This window comes from Acartia tonsa, chromosome 3, assembly GCF_053477335.1.
Source record: "Acartia tonsa isolate MP-2025a chromosome 3, ASM5347733v1, whole genome shotgun sequence".
NCBI classification, from domain to species: Eukaryota; Metazoa; Arthropoda; class Copepoda; order Calanoida; family Acartiidae; genus Acartia; species Acartia tonsa.
Genome location: NC_137262.1, coordinates 30,687,107 through 30,700,632, shown reverse-complemented (window position 1 = coordinate 30,700,632; position 13,526 = coordinate 30,687,107). Strand labels below are relative to the sequence as shown.

At 31.3% G+C, this 13,526-nt stretch overlaps 1 protein-coding gene across 2 annotated transcripts in view; it reads left to right on the top strand.

Annotated features, from left to right (window-relative positions):
* The window catches only part of SRPK (SR splicing factor protein kinase), a 38,119-nt gene that overhangs the window by 20,490 nt on the left and 4,103 nt on the right, over window positions 1-13,526 (top strand). The window contains exons 9-17 of one of the 2 annotated variants that reach the window (XM_080153554.1): window positions 3,409-3,465; window positions 7,226-7,306; window positions 7,413-7,466; window positions 7,859-7,978; window positions 8,564-8,631; window positions 9,236-9,327; window positions 11,134-11,264; window positions 12,173-12,275; window positions 13,424-13,507. In XM_080153554.1, coding sequence (XP_080009680.1) covers window positions 3,409-3,465; window positions 7,226-7,306; window positions 7,413-7,466; window positions 7,859-7,978; window positions 8,564-8,631; window positions 9,236-9,327; window positions 11,134-11,264; window positions 12,173-12,275; window positions 13,424-13,507 — 790 coding nt within the window. The remainder of the gene's footprint in view (window positions 1-3,408; window positions 3,466-7,225; window positions 7,307-7,412; window positions 7,467-7,858; window positions 7,979-8,563; window positions 8,632-9,235; window positions 9,328-11,133; window positions 11,265-12,172; window positions 12,276-13,423; window positions 13,508-13,526) is intronic. The other variant, XM_080153555.1, reaches the window with a different exon arrangement.

The window sequence follows — 13,526 nt, the reverse complement described above, 5'->3', positions numbered from 1 at the left end:
TACTGAATTTTTATGGGGAGTGTTTAATGTATATGTTGTGAACAGCACACCCACCAATTTGTAGCACGCCCATGAAATAATCTTTACCTACACTAAGCTAAGTTTTGTCACAAAGAGAAAGAGAGAACGCAAATTTCTTTGGGAAAGGCATTAAACTAGAGGTGCACCTACAAACCAGTAAAAATGGCTTCACAAAACGCATAAAAACTTTTCTGTTCGTACAAAACGTACGATTTTATTGTCCAATAGCAGTTAGTAATTAAAATTAATAAGAAATAACATGAAAGTTATGAGTAATAAAACTCTCCCCAATTCTTTTTGCGTAAAAATTATTTGCTATTCTGTTTTAAAATATTTTGGTTGTTATGCAAGATCAGCGAAACAGATTCGAGGCTAAGGAAGCGTCAATATCTGGGACAGGGATATTTTTATATTATATGTAAAATATGAATACACTTAGTTTATATGATTCTTTATTTGCCTTATTGCATAACTCTGATCATGACAAAACCAGGGATCTAATGGGATAAGACAACGACTGATAAATTGATGGTCATCAACGAGCAAACGAATAAAAAACTTTATTATAAATAGTCCATTGTCCCCTTCCTCCCTGTAACAAAACACAATTTATAAGAAAAGAAATGATTGAACACTGATTGTAACATTATATTTCTTTATCTGATTAGTTCAACTTATTGATACTTGACCTAATTTATAGATCATTTCAATAGATAATTTTATTAAAAGCATATAGTTTCTTTTTACAATTAAATTCAGTAATTTTGAAGCGCAGCAATATCTACAGAACAGTAAACTGTAAAAAAAATAATATGGAATATGATTTTTTTGTCCTTTTGCAAAATTCTCGATCAAAAACGGACAGACAAACGGACGGTGTTACAAACCCGAGTTATGTAGTAGCTGTGCTGCTAGATATGTATTTTATTATAAAAATTGAAACAATCTTAGCGATAAGGGAAAAAACAAATGAAAAACAAAACTGAATTGCATAAAGAATGCATTTCTATTGAAAAAATGACAGATTATGTCAACATTACCTATACTTAACTTGAACAATATATTAGTTATTTATTAAATCGTGTTATAGACAGCTTTCCGCGGATATTAAAATGAAAAATTATAAAATTAAATTAAGTTTTTTTTAGACCCGAGATGCTGAAGGCCCGGTCTAATAAAATTGGTATTAATATTATGATTTTTGTTTTATAATGCGTGGAAAATTGTCTGTAATACGACGCTAAACTTGATTTTTTAGAGTTGCTGAGAACTGGTTATAATCCATTGGATATTAATCGGTTTCAAAGCCATACTGGAAATGGATTATTTTATTTTACAAGACAGCAGAATTTGTCCAATTACTTAAACATTTGTGCTTAGTTTACGCATTTAGAAATATTTTTAAGTGATTTTTAAAGATGGGAATAAATTCGTCCATAGCCCAAAAAGATTAGATAAATTTTGAGTGGCATATCTACTTACTATCGTCTATACATTGGGCATTCAATTTAAAAAAAAAAGATTATTCCCTCCCCCCCCCCCCCTTAATAAAAAAAGCTTGGACGTCCTTGCTTATACGATATAAAGATTACCCGCTCCCCCCCCCCCCAAAAAAAAAAAATTAATTTGGTATTTCCGTTGGTACCCCAAAAATTTGAATTTTTTTTTATTTTACCCTCCCCCCCCCGCCTCCCCAAACAAAAATCTTGGACGTCCTTGGGGGGGGGGGGGGGGTTAGTATATATTGTCCAAATAAGATAATGTATTTAGGAAAGAGTCATATTTAGGATTTTTTTTTGCTGTTATTTTTTGTAAAATTCAGCTTGTAAAATTAATTTTATATGCATATTAAAATATCAAAGTTGGCTCGGGCATATTGGAATTGTAAAGTAGCTGCGCTACTTTTAAATACCCACGAATACCTAGATGCAAATATTTTTCTCCAACTAACATGAACTAACTAACATGCATCATTAGGCGCATTTTTATATATTACACAACATGTCGTAAAGTAGTATTTGACAGTCTGTTTATACGAGCAAATAGAATAGATTAATAGGTACTATAATATTGGATGCAATATATTATTACTTGGATCTTACACCATATTTTCATGTTCTCTGATAAAGTGAAACTTGCAGTGGACTAAAATTATTATTCCCCCTTTACCCATTTCCCTCCCCTCCGACTAGATAAACGAACTGACCAATAAACGAATCCCATGTTAGCAAGCAAAGTTTCGTAACGTAATTCGGATTATCAAATTATGCACTTATAACGAGATAGTTGAATTAACATCCCCCCCCCCCCCCCCCAAAAAAAAAAAAATGACCCTTTAAATACATAATAAAAGAATTCTTGAATATTGTGCATCTAAAAATGTTTTATCTATTGTTTGTTTATAAGATGTATATATGCTCAGAAGCAAAGCACACCCACCTACCCACTTACACACACACACACACAACCGCACAAATCTTAATGTTTAGTTTCTAGGCAAACAAATTGTTGCTTGTGTTTTGTCTATGTCATTAATAACTTAATGGATTTGTCTTTTTAAAATTTTTTTATTCTTTTTAATAAGATAATACATAGATCTTGCATATCTTTTTTTTTGGTAGAAGAAAAACCTTTTTTTTCAGACTGTAAATGACTACCTATAGAGATGCAAATCTTCTAAAATCTATATACTACGTTACAGTAGTGTAATATTATTCAAGGCTTCTAATCTATTGACAAATTCTATAATGCCTGAATTTTCTATCTAAGCTATCCGTTTTGGCGTAAAAAAAGAGAATTCTTGTCGAAAAGCTTCGCTTAGAAGAAAAATAATTTTTTTTGCCAAAATGAAGAATTATCCATGACTATTAAATCCTGTAACTAATGTTACACCCTTTACAGCCCAGCAGGAATTTTGCTGTGGAAATAGACGTATATCATACATAGAAAAAAAACATTCTAGCTTATACTTTTCATTCATTTTTGTTCATGTTATTGTTGAAATTTTTTTTACTTTATTTAAACCTAAATAATAAAACACTTAAAATAAAAATAAAAAATAGAATAAAATTAAAGAGCAATTTTTAAAAAATCTTAATCAATTTTTTTTCACAGTATAAATATTTGTAAGGACATTTTCAAATATTAGTTTAACAGTAGGAAAAGTTGGCAGTTAAATAGATTTTCCTTACATTTTTTTTTTTTGGTTTAAAACTTTCAAATACTATCATTAATACCATTGTTGTCCCTAACCTCAAGGGTATTTCATAAGAACATTTTATGGGCAAAAAGCTGTTTTACGTGTTCTTTTTTTTTAGTAGTCAGGTTTTTATGAACATAAATGGCATACCTAGGTAATTAAAAAAGTTTTAAAAATTTGTTTTGTAGGCCATGAGTGTTACAAGTCCAGACGTTGAAGAAGCACCAATAATTGAACAAAATCAGGTTTATATTTTTATATCTTAAACATTATTAGGTATCTAGGAAAATATGCCATAGTCCAACGTAATTAGGTATTATGAATTTATGATACCATTAATTTTCTTTCTCTTGCTATCCTATGATATAAAGTAGTAAGGTTTTTTTTGTCTGCAGCTAAAGATTTAGGAAATGCTGATTGAAATTTGTTGTACTTTCCAGGGAATGTCTATGTTTACAAAATACCCTGAATATAAGCTTTATGTACTTACTATTATTTTATTAGGTAACTAAATATTTTATTTTTATAGATATTTTTCTACTACCAAATAAGATATTTGATAAATGTACCTTTATAATCTGACAATATCTCCCACATATTATCAAATTATGTCATTCATTTTGCACTTTTTATAATACAAAATTAGCAATTTTCCTCAAAGCTTATATAGTGAAAAAGTGCCCCCCCCCCTTCCTTTCCCGCCAAACGTATAAGATTTTTAACTTTTTTTCATTTGTTTATAACACTAGGTTAGGTTATATCCGCAAGTATAGGCCCTACAGAGTTAGGGCTGTCTAAGAAAGGAGAGAAGGACAATTAATTTGGATTTGCGTTTTGTGTTCTATTAACTGTTGACGGGGTTATGCCAATGAATTTAAAAATTTTCCATTAAAGATTTTGTACACATTAACAACACTAATTAGGATATTTAACAAAAGAAAATTTTTAATTAAAAAAATCAAGTAGAAAAAAATGGAAAATTTTTAGATACCCGACTTGTTAAGAATTTATATAGACTTTAAGGGTCGAGTCAATTCATAAAGCTGTTTTACTGTAACAAATCTATGCCTACAAACTTCGAAATCTATACAGAATACCTCCCGCTTTACTCTCTGTTTATTTCTTCGTTTTGACGCTTTCGTCATTTCTAATTCACTTTTGATACTTGTTGTTTGTGTATAAATGTTATTAGGAAAACAAAATTGTAGTCTCAACAAATTTTCAATAAAATGAAATGATTAAGTATCGTCGGGCAAAAGGGAATTTACTCTAGCTTATTTGATTTGTGGACAAGGATGTCAACATACATAGCACAGGCATCTAGAGTTAGATAGTTTTAGTTGGGGGAATGCCTACACCCAAAACAGGGGCAACTCATTACAATTGCACAGTTGGGACTTTCAGACAAAGGTCGTGCAATCAAAGGGTTGTTTGTCTTTTTGACCAAAATACCCAACTATATTGTACAGTATTATGGTAATACACGGCTTCTTTAAACGATGTGAATACTATTTTTACTACAAAAGAAATTTTTCTGATTGTCGTTCTGTTCTATTAAACCTACAAAATTACATATGTAAATATTGAGCAGCTCAGATCTAAGGAACCTAAAAATAGATATTTATGAATGTAATATATGTAATATTGCATGTGATAGACTATCAAGAAAAAGAACTAGAATGCAATACATTGTATCATTCAATACAGGAATCTAAAGGGATAAGACAATGGTCGATAAATTGATGTATATCATCAATAGTGATACACTAAATTATCCCTTCTGTAGATTACCATTATATGTTGAAACGTTTGGACACTCAACTAACTAAACCAACCAATCAAAATTTAATAAGTCCCCCAACGTTGTTAGGCCAAGGAATAAGAAGACATTATTACAATACTTGAGTACTAGTGTAATAAACAGCCCAATGTCCCCTCCCTGCCTTCATTTATTATACTTTTTGGAACGATTTTATTTGCGCAGCTACTCCATAGCTAGTATTTCCGTACTTCCACTAGTGACTATGTCAAATGTAGTCAGTTTTTCTATGTGTTACAAACACGATGCGAATTGCTGTACAATACTACCTAAATATTTTACAGCTTACTTCTATTTTCAATCCAAAACATATTTATTTATCTTGTTTTTTCTCCGTTGTTTAAGAATAAAATGGTTCTTGTTAACACTTTAAAAACGTTTTTTTTTTAGAATTGAATTAGATACTTTTATACTCTTAACATGCAAAAATTGTTGCAAAAAATCTAGGAAACATTGAATACGCAAAAATAGACTTTTGTCAATATTGAAGAAAGCATAAAAGTTGCATACTGTACTTTTTAAGAAAAGAAATAAAATAATTTTTCTATTGGGTAGCTTTTTTTACCTTAATCTTGAAAAAATATTTGATCCTAACTTTCTCTATTATTTTTGTGCTGTATACTGCTGAGAACAGATAATAAACTTCTCTTTCAAGAGAATATCTACAGGGTGTCTCAAATAGTTTACAATTATTCTTTCGGAAAAGAAAAAAATGATAAATTAGGAATTTGAGTTAAGTAGCATTCTTCTTTTTGAGAATACCAGATTATTTTCTATTTGAATCTAACTCAATAATTTTAGTATCTTAGTTGAAGGAAAACATTACATTGTATCTCCTCTATCTAAACCTTGCTTTTTTCGTTTAAGATTGTTTTGATTGTTTGTTTGAATAAAACTTTTAAACTACTGCACTGAATAAGTTCTCCATGTATTCTTTACTTAGCTCCAAATTGTTTTCAGCTGTTGTTCTAACCCCATTTTATCCCTTCAAAAACAGAGCCTCTAGTTGCTTGGGGCGTAGCCTCTATTATAGTTAAAAACAAAACAAAAAAAGGATTTTTTATCTTTATACTTTCTGAAACATCCTGTATGAAATATATATTTCTGTAGTGGGGGGTAATCCAAGATCTACTAATGAGGAAGGGAAGGTAGGAAATGTGGTGTAGAGAAAGAAAGTTTATTTTTACAAAGTCAATATTTTAACAAATTGAAAGGAAGAACAATAATGAAAGTCTATGCCCACTTTATTTTTTACCCGTAAACAAAACAAGAACAGTTTAGTTCTTAAGTATAGCAGCTATTAATAGACAAAGCCAAAACATTAATTAAGAAGAACTTAAAGTATATAAATTATTAGTAAGAATAGAATAAAATACATATTTAATTTGATTACAGATATTTTATAAAACGTTTCTAACATTCATATTCTAATTAAAGAGAAGCGTTACTATTGCCTACTAAGAGATTGTAGCTGCTTATTTTACATTAGGAAATTGTAAAAATATTTACGAAATTAAAAGTAACATTTCTTATTTACCCATTAAGGGATTTACGTAATTTACAGCTAAAAACAAATAGAAATGGCATTTTACTAATAAGGTCAAAGTAATTTAATAAAAGCCTCTGTAAAACTGGGCAAATGTTTTATTACATTAAATTAAAGACATACACTAGTTATTTTGTTAAAATTGCGCTACTGAATATAATGAATCATATAAAAGTACAACAAATTGCATAAATTCAATGAAACTATAATTTTTGAAAAGTCAGTTGTTTTCCAACCTGATTATAATCTGCAAAAAGTAATGATAGTAATTAAAGTTTGTAAAGCGCTGATTTCTCAATATTTTTTTAGTCTGTCTGTCTGCTTAGCATTCATTCCGATTTTCTACCTTGCATAAGCCAGGCTAGGTGCTTTCATTAATCCATGTGAGAGGCTCTAACCCGGCGGGGCCTTAGACTACGATCCCTCAAGATTCATTCTATCTAACCTAAATTACTATAAGCATCAAATATAAATATTATCTTCAAAAGTTTGTTTTGTCTAGAATAGCACCAGAACACACGTTTCTTTGAAATATAAAAGTTTCATATTAACTATTTTAGAGATATTAATAGACACATATCCAGGTCCTTAGTAAGTTGCAAAATTTTTCTATCCCCCGAATAATAATATTTCTCTTTAGACAACCGAATCTGAGAAAACCGAAGAGAATAAAGGGGACGAATCATCAACAAATTCTACTCTTAATGACACAGAAACTAAGGTTAGGGAGACATCACATGTTTATGATTTTAAAAAGATACACAAATAAAATGATAGGGGGAAAAGGGTTTTATTCTAGCTAGGTAATATGTTTCTTATTTGTTTAGAAAGAAAACAAGAAATCTGAAGAAAGGGACCAAAACAATTCTCTGGAGGCCAAGGTAAAAACAATTTTAAAAATTCAAATATGTGACGTTAAAGTTCTTTGAAAGTTTTTTTCTTTTCATAAGTCCTATGCAAATCAAATTTTAAAAAAAGGATAGATGGATAAAAACTTGCTAAAGTAAAACCTTGGTAGTTGAATGGATGGATAATTGCCCCATATACTATCGCCATGATTCTCTAGTGTGTATTGGAACTAACAAAAAGAAATTAAACAATGGAAATTTTCCTCATATTGGATGTCTTCTCATCCCCCTGTCACTATTTTCCCGTGCATTATGTAGTTCACAATATATCCTGTAATTTCCAAAGTCTTCGTCTGATAGATGACGATTGATTCCTGTAATATTTAGACACACCTAAAGTTTTACTAAAATAATTTTTCTTGTAGGATGATGAGAAAGCAAAGGAATCCGAAGATGTTGTTGCTGAAGTTGAAACTAATTGTGCCGGTGATAAAAAGAATGGTGAAGTGACAGTTGCTGACTCTGCTGTCACAAATGATACAGGAAAATATGCAGTATTTTTAAAATACAGCTCATAGATTTAAAAGAAGATTACCAAAAAAAATCGCACTTACATTTGGAAAACCTTTGGAAACCTAAATGAAAACTTATTTGTTAAATTAAAAGATTTTATTTTTTTTTTTAATCTGAAAGTTTTTACAATAAACCCCAGGGGTGTATATTCTGCACAAGATAAATTTTTATTTTTTTTCCTCTCCTAGTTTTTTCCAGCAGGGAAGGGGATAAAATGAAAAAATATTCTCAAAACTCTTTATTTTATTCATATTATTCCCCCTCCCACATATTCTTTTAGTTTTTTTCGCCAAAGACGGGAGAAAAAATGCTTTCAGTTCTCTTAATTTTTACATTCACCCCCCCCCCCCCCACCCCAACCACATATTTTTTATCCCCCCCCCCCCCTCAGCCGGGTCAAATTTGCAGAATATTCACCCCTGATAAACCCTAAATTTCCCATTTTACATTGAATTGATTTAGAAAGTAAAATATATGCTTTCAAGATTAAAAATTTAGCCAAGTTTTCAAGTATGTTTTAAAAGTTTTAAGTCAATAAATACTGCATATTTCCAGGAGATGGTGTTGCCGCTAGCGGCCCAAGTGTACAAGAGGGCGGAGACACACCCGCCGCAGAGTGCCAGGAAATTATACTTGATAAAAATTGTGCTAATTTGTAGGGAAGGAGAAGGCAATCCGATTTTAAAATCTCGTTTTCTTATTTGTTGGGTGAAAATCTGCACTAGCTGTAAGTGTACAAACTGGCATACATTTTAATATTGACAAATCTTGTAATTTAAGTAAACATTTTCAAGTGCCTTAGGTTTAGTTTCAAAAGTAGTTTCATCTGGTGGAAGTTACTTGTTTTAATTTCAACCATTATACTATTTAATTTTTTTGTATTCCAATTCCTTATAATAAAGTAGAAGGACCTCTGTATGTGTGTAGCGAAGGATCTCTATAATTGCTGTACCGATAAGGTTCTCCTTTACAGTAATGCTTCTCATAGGTCCTGGGAAGGTTTATAGATGTTTTTGGAGAGGGTACCACCAGACCACCCTTCCAAAAGAAATTGCCAAATATAAAAACAAATAACTAGAGCCGCCTAGCAGACGTTTTGACACTTTTTGGTAAACAACTGATTTTAACACAGATTGAAAAGAAAACATTTTACGTGTCCATTGAGGCCTCTAGGGGCGTATCCGCTAGTGTAAAATTAAGTACAACAAGTATGGGTCTGAACCGCAGGAGGATAACGCTGCCGACCAGAGTATGAAATCTATCAGTGTGAGCAGTGAGATCAATGATGCCGTCAATTTCAATGCACACAATGACTCCAAAGGTAAACAGTTTTAAAGTTTGCCTAGGGCGTAGGTGTATTCTAATCTATTTTCAATGGACTTTCCTGGTCAAAAATTTAATTTTTTGCCTTTGACGGTAAACATTACATATTAAAATCTAAGTTTTATTTGTATTTATCTGATAAAAGTCAGAAGGATTACCGGATAGATAAGCAGACAATGACATGCATATAGTTTTACAGACAAACAAATAGATTAACATAAATACAGATAACTTAACAGACAGACAGATAGATTAACAGACATATTAACAGAGACAGATAGATTAATAGAGGACAGATCAACAGACTGTCAGATAGATTGACAGACAATCAGACAGATTAAAAGACAGACAGATAGAATAGCAGAGAGACAGATTGATTAACAGACAGTCAGATAGATAAACAGACAGTCAGATAGATAAACAGACAGTCAGTTAGATAAACAGACAGTCAGATAGATTAACAGACAGTCAGATAGATAGACAGTCAGATAGATTAACAGACAGTCAGATAGATTAACAGACAGTCAGATAGATTAACAGACAGTCAGATAGATTAACAGACAGTCAGATAGATAACAGACAGTTGGATAGATTAATACAGGACAGATTAACATACTGTTAGATAGATTGACAGACAATCAGACAGATTAACAGACAGTCAGATAGATTAACAGACAGTCAGATAGATTAACAGACAGTCAGATAGATTGACAGACAGTAATAATTAGGGATGGGAATCCGTCGAATTTTTGGGCCGGATTCGGATTCCGGATTCTGAAGGAATCCGTCAAAAAAAGTGACGGATTCTTGCGGATTCCGGATTCTTATTTTTTGCGGATTCCGGATTCGGATTCCGGATTCTAGCAGTATTTTAAAAGGCCGTCCGTCACAGAGGGATAGCTTTTTTCGTTAATTTATCACTATGTTACTTGGTTGAAGCCTTGATTTGTTTAAAGTGTTGACTTCCAGCATAACTAAAACATTTACATCACATTAGTAATTATTAAAATTTGTTATGTAGAAATTTTTTTTTTATCTTTGCCTTCAAACAGAGGGAGTTGTAAGAAAAAAGACGGTAATTTTAGCCTACCAATTTAGAATCCGGAATCCGCTATAAAAAACGGATTCCGGATCCGGATTCGGATTCCAAAATTGGCCGAAAATTGGGCGGATTCCGGATTCGGATTCCGGATTCGGATTCCCATCACTAGTAATAATAATAACAATCAGTTTATAATGACTCATGAGTTTGATAGAGATTTTATTATTTATAAATGATAATGGATATCATATACCTGATTAGTGATTATTTGATGACTCATAAAAGTAAATAAAACCATCCTGAACTACTGAGTCATAAAGTAAATTAGTTTGCTTATAGTTATAGTATATATTAAGTAAATGATAAATATTCGAAAGTAATACACCCATCAATTTAAGTTTATAGGGATAGGATAATAGAGTTAAATTGATATTAACCCCAAATATTTCTGTTGATTCCCCTTAAAGGATAATTGGGCAGGTTACAGTTTGGACGATTATTTTAAACATTCTGATTTTTGTATAGCTTTTAGAACATATATAGAACATTATATTACTGTTCTATTTATTGAATGTTGATTCCTAGTATAATTAGGCACAATGTTAAAAGCTTCGAATATCAACATACGTTATGAAATTTAAGTACCTACATTTCAAGTATTCCTTTTTTTTATGCAAATTATACGGAGAAGTAAGTCCTGTTTTAATCATTGTTTTATTTTCCTATACTTATATGAATTTCGTCATCCCTGTTTTTGCTTAGGACTGAAGCCTGACCCGTGTCGCGAGGTGTGTCCTGACCTTCAGGTGAAGATAGCTGACCTGGGTAACGCCTGCTGGGTGGACCATCATTTCACAGAGGAAATTCAGACCAGACAATACAGAGCTCTTGAGGTATGTACGCTGCCTTCGCTTTTCTTGTAGTGTAGCTTCTCTGCTACTTTTTATTTTGACTGTCCGTCTTAACACTATTGTTCACCAAAAGCTGGCATAAGTTGCATAAATTGATTTAGAATACATGGACATTGTGACTGGAGAATTTTTTTCGTCTTAATTTAGGTTTTTAATATAATCCTCAGATATAGGTTAGTTCCTCATTGGTCAGGGAAGGGGATGGGGGGCACGTTATATTAGTTAGCTGGGAGAAACAGTTTTGTTAGAAAATCATACAATATCCACGTAGGTATTCTATATCCATTGTTATATTTATTAAAAATGCAAGCTAAATTAAGAAAGCTACCGTGGCCAGCAAAATCAAAATATCTATTCCTCGCTTAGGTTATTTCGCAGACAGTTATACACAGTACTAAAATAGTATTGACTTTTCTACAATACATTTTGTACAAATATTTGCTTTGTTGGTTTTGATCCTTGATAAATAAGGGAGGGGGGGGGGGGAGTTTTGACACATTTGCGTAAATAATTTTTTTTTTATGATTTAGAGGTCAGCTTATGAAACAAAATATGCATGTTTTTTTCTTCAAATATGTGAATAACATTAAAAAAGATGCATATTTTGTTATTTAAGTTGACCTGTAACTTTTTTAAAAAAAATTATTTTTACCTGTACAGAGACCACCTGGAGGCCTGCAGCTCCGGAACCTGGAGTCCTGGCAAAAAAATCTTAAAACTTCGTGAAATTCATCATATAAGAATGATTTTATCTTTAATAACCTAGGCTATCCTCTCAGTCCAAAGATAAAGCCTAGGCACCAGGTTTATGCAAATGTGTCAAAACTTCCCCCCCCCCCCCTAATTTATAAACTTATTTTCATTTTTTAAAAACAATTTTTGTTTTCCAGGTGTTGATTGGAGCTGGCTATGGACCTCCAGCTGATATTTGGTCGCTGGCATGCATGGCATTCGAGTTGGCCACTGGAGACTATCTTTTTGAGCCACATTCAGGTTAGAGAATTCTTCTGTTAATAATTTAACATTGAATACTTATTATCCTTATATAAAAGTAACAGTATGTCTATTTGTCTGTATGTGTGCACCGAAGGATCTTGCTAACCGCTGAAACGATGTGGCTACATAAAACAAGACTCCAATATACCTTGAATCAAAACTGTCTTTCCTTTATCACAACTCCCTAAAGTCGGTTCTAGGATCTTTAGAAGTAGATAGATAGTACATAAATGACAGCTAAGATTTCAAGTATAGGTTAACAGACTATCTTACTACCTAATCTTACTCAAATTAAATAAGTTTACTTTTCTGCCGTTCAGGAGATATAATTCATTAAAAAATACATATGTGGATATATTTCTACACAATTTATTATTTTTTTTCAACAAAGAAACATTATGTATAAGAATTTGTAAAATGAATGAAAATACGAAAATAAATCTTTGTTGGTCATTCTATGAAAAATTTATTTATAAAAGTACTGACAAATCTTAATAAGAAAGAGGTGAAACACTAATCGTATATGCGTCAACAATCAATTAGAAACCTCACTATAACAAAAAACATTAATTCTCAAGAATATTTCTGTCGTAAAAAGTATTTAGACATAGTCTAAATACATGGATAGGTAAGTTTCATAGAAATTAATGTTTTTTTACAAATAAAAATGCAAAAAAATTAAGTTGTTGGTAGGATATAGTTTTTTATGATTTTGTTTTGCTTGGTTTGTGTTTTCTAGTCTAGCTTTATGTTTGTTATTAAGCAACATTCTTTATGAATCTTCTTTTAATTAATGTCCCTTTAATAAGCTTTTGTTTTAAAGAAGAAATTTCTCTATCAACTTTTTACAAAGATATACAAATATCCTATTGTAATATAGGATACACAACAGTACATATCAATATTTTTATTTTTTTTCATGCCATGTAAAAATGTAATATGAAGAATTGGTTAAAGAAATTGTATTTACAAGAATAAAATAAGTAGTTCTAATGTAAGTTGTTTTAGAGGCTTGATTTAGCAATAATAGAGTAATAACAATATTAACAGAAAACTCCAAGAGGAAAAGTTCAATCATTAAAAATACCCCAAAACACCTGATTTTAGCCCTTTTAGAGCAACATCTCACTAATTATTGATTTTAGGTGAAGATTACAGTCGCGACGAGGACCATCTAGCCCACATCATTGAGTTGTGCGGACCTATCCCAAGACAAATTGCCACGTCAGGTAAGGTTTAGTTTCCCAT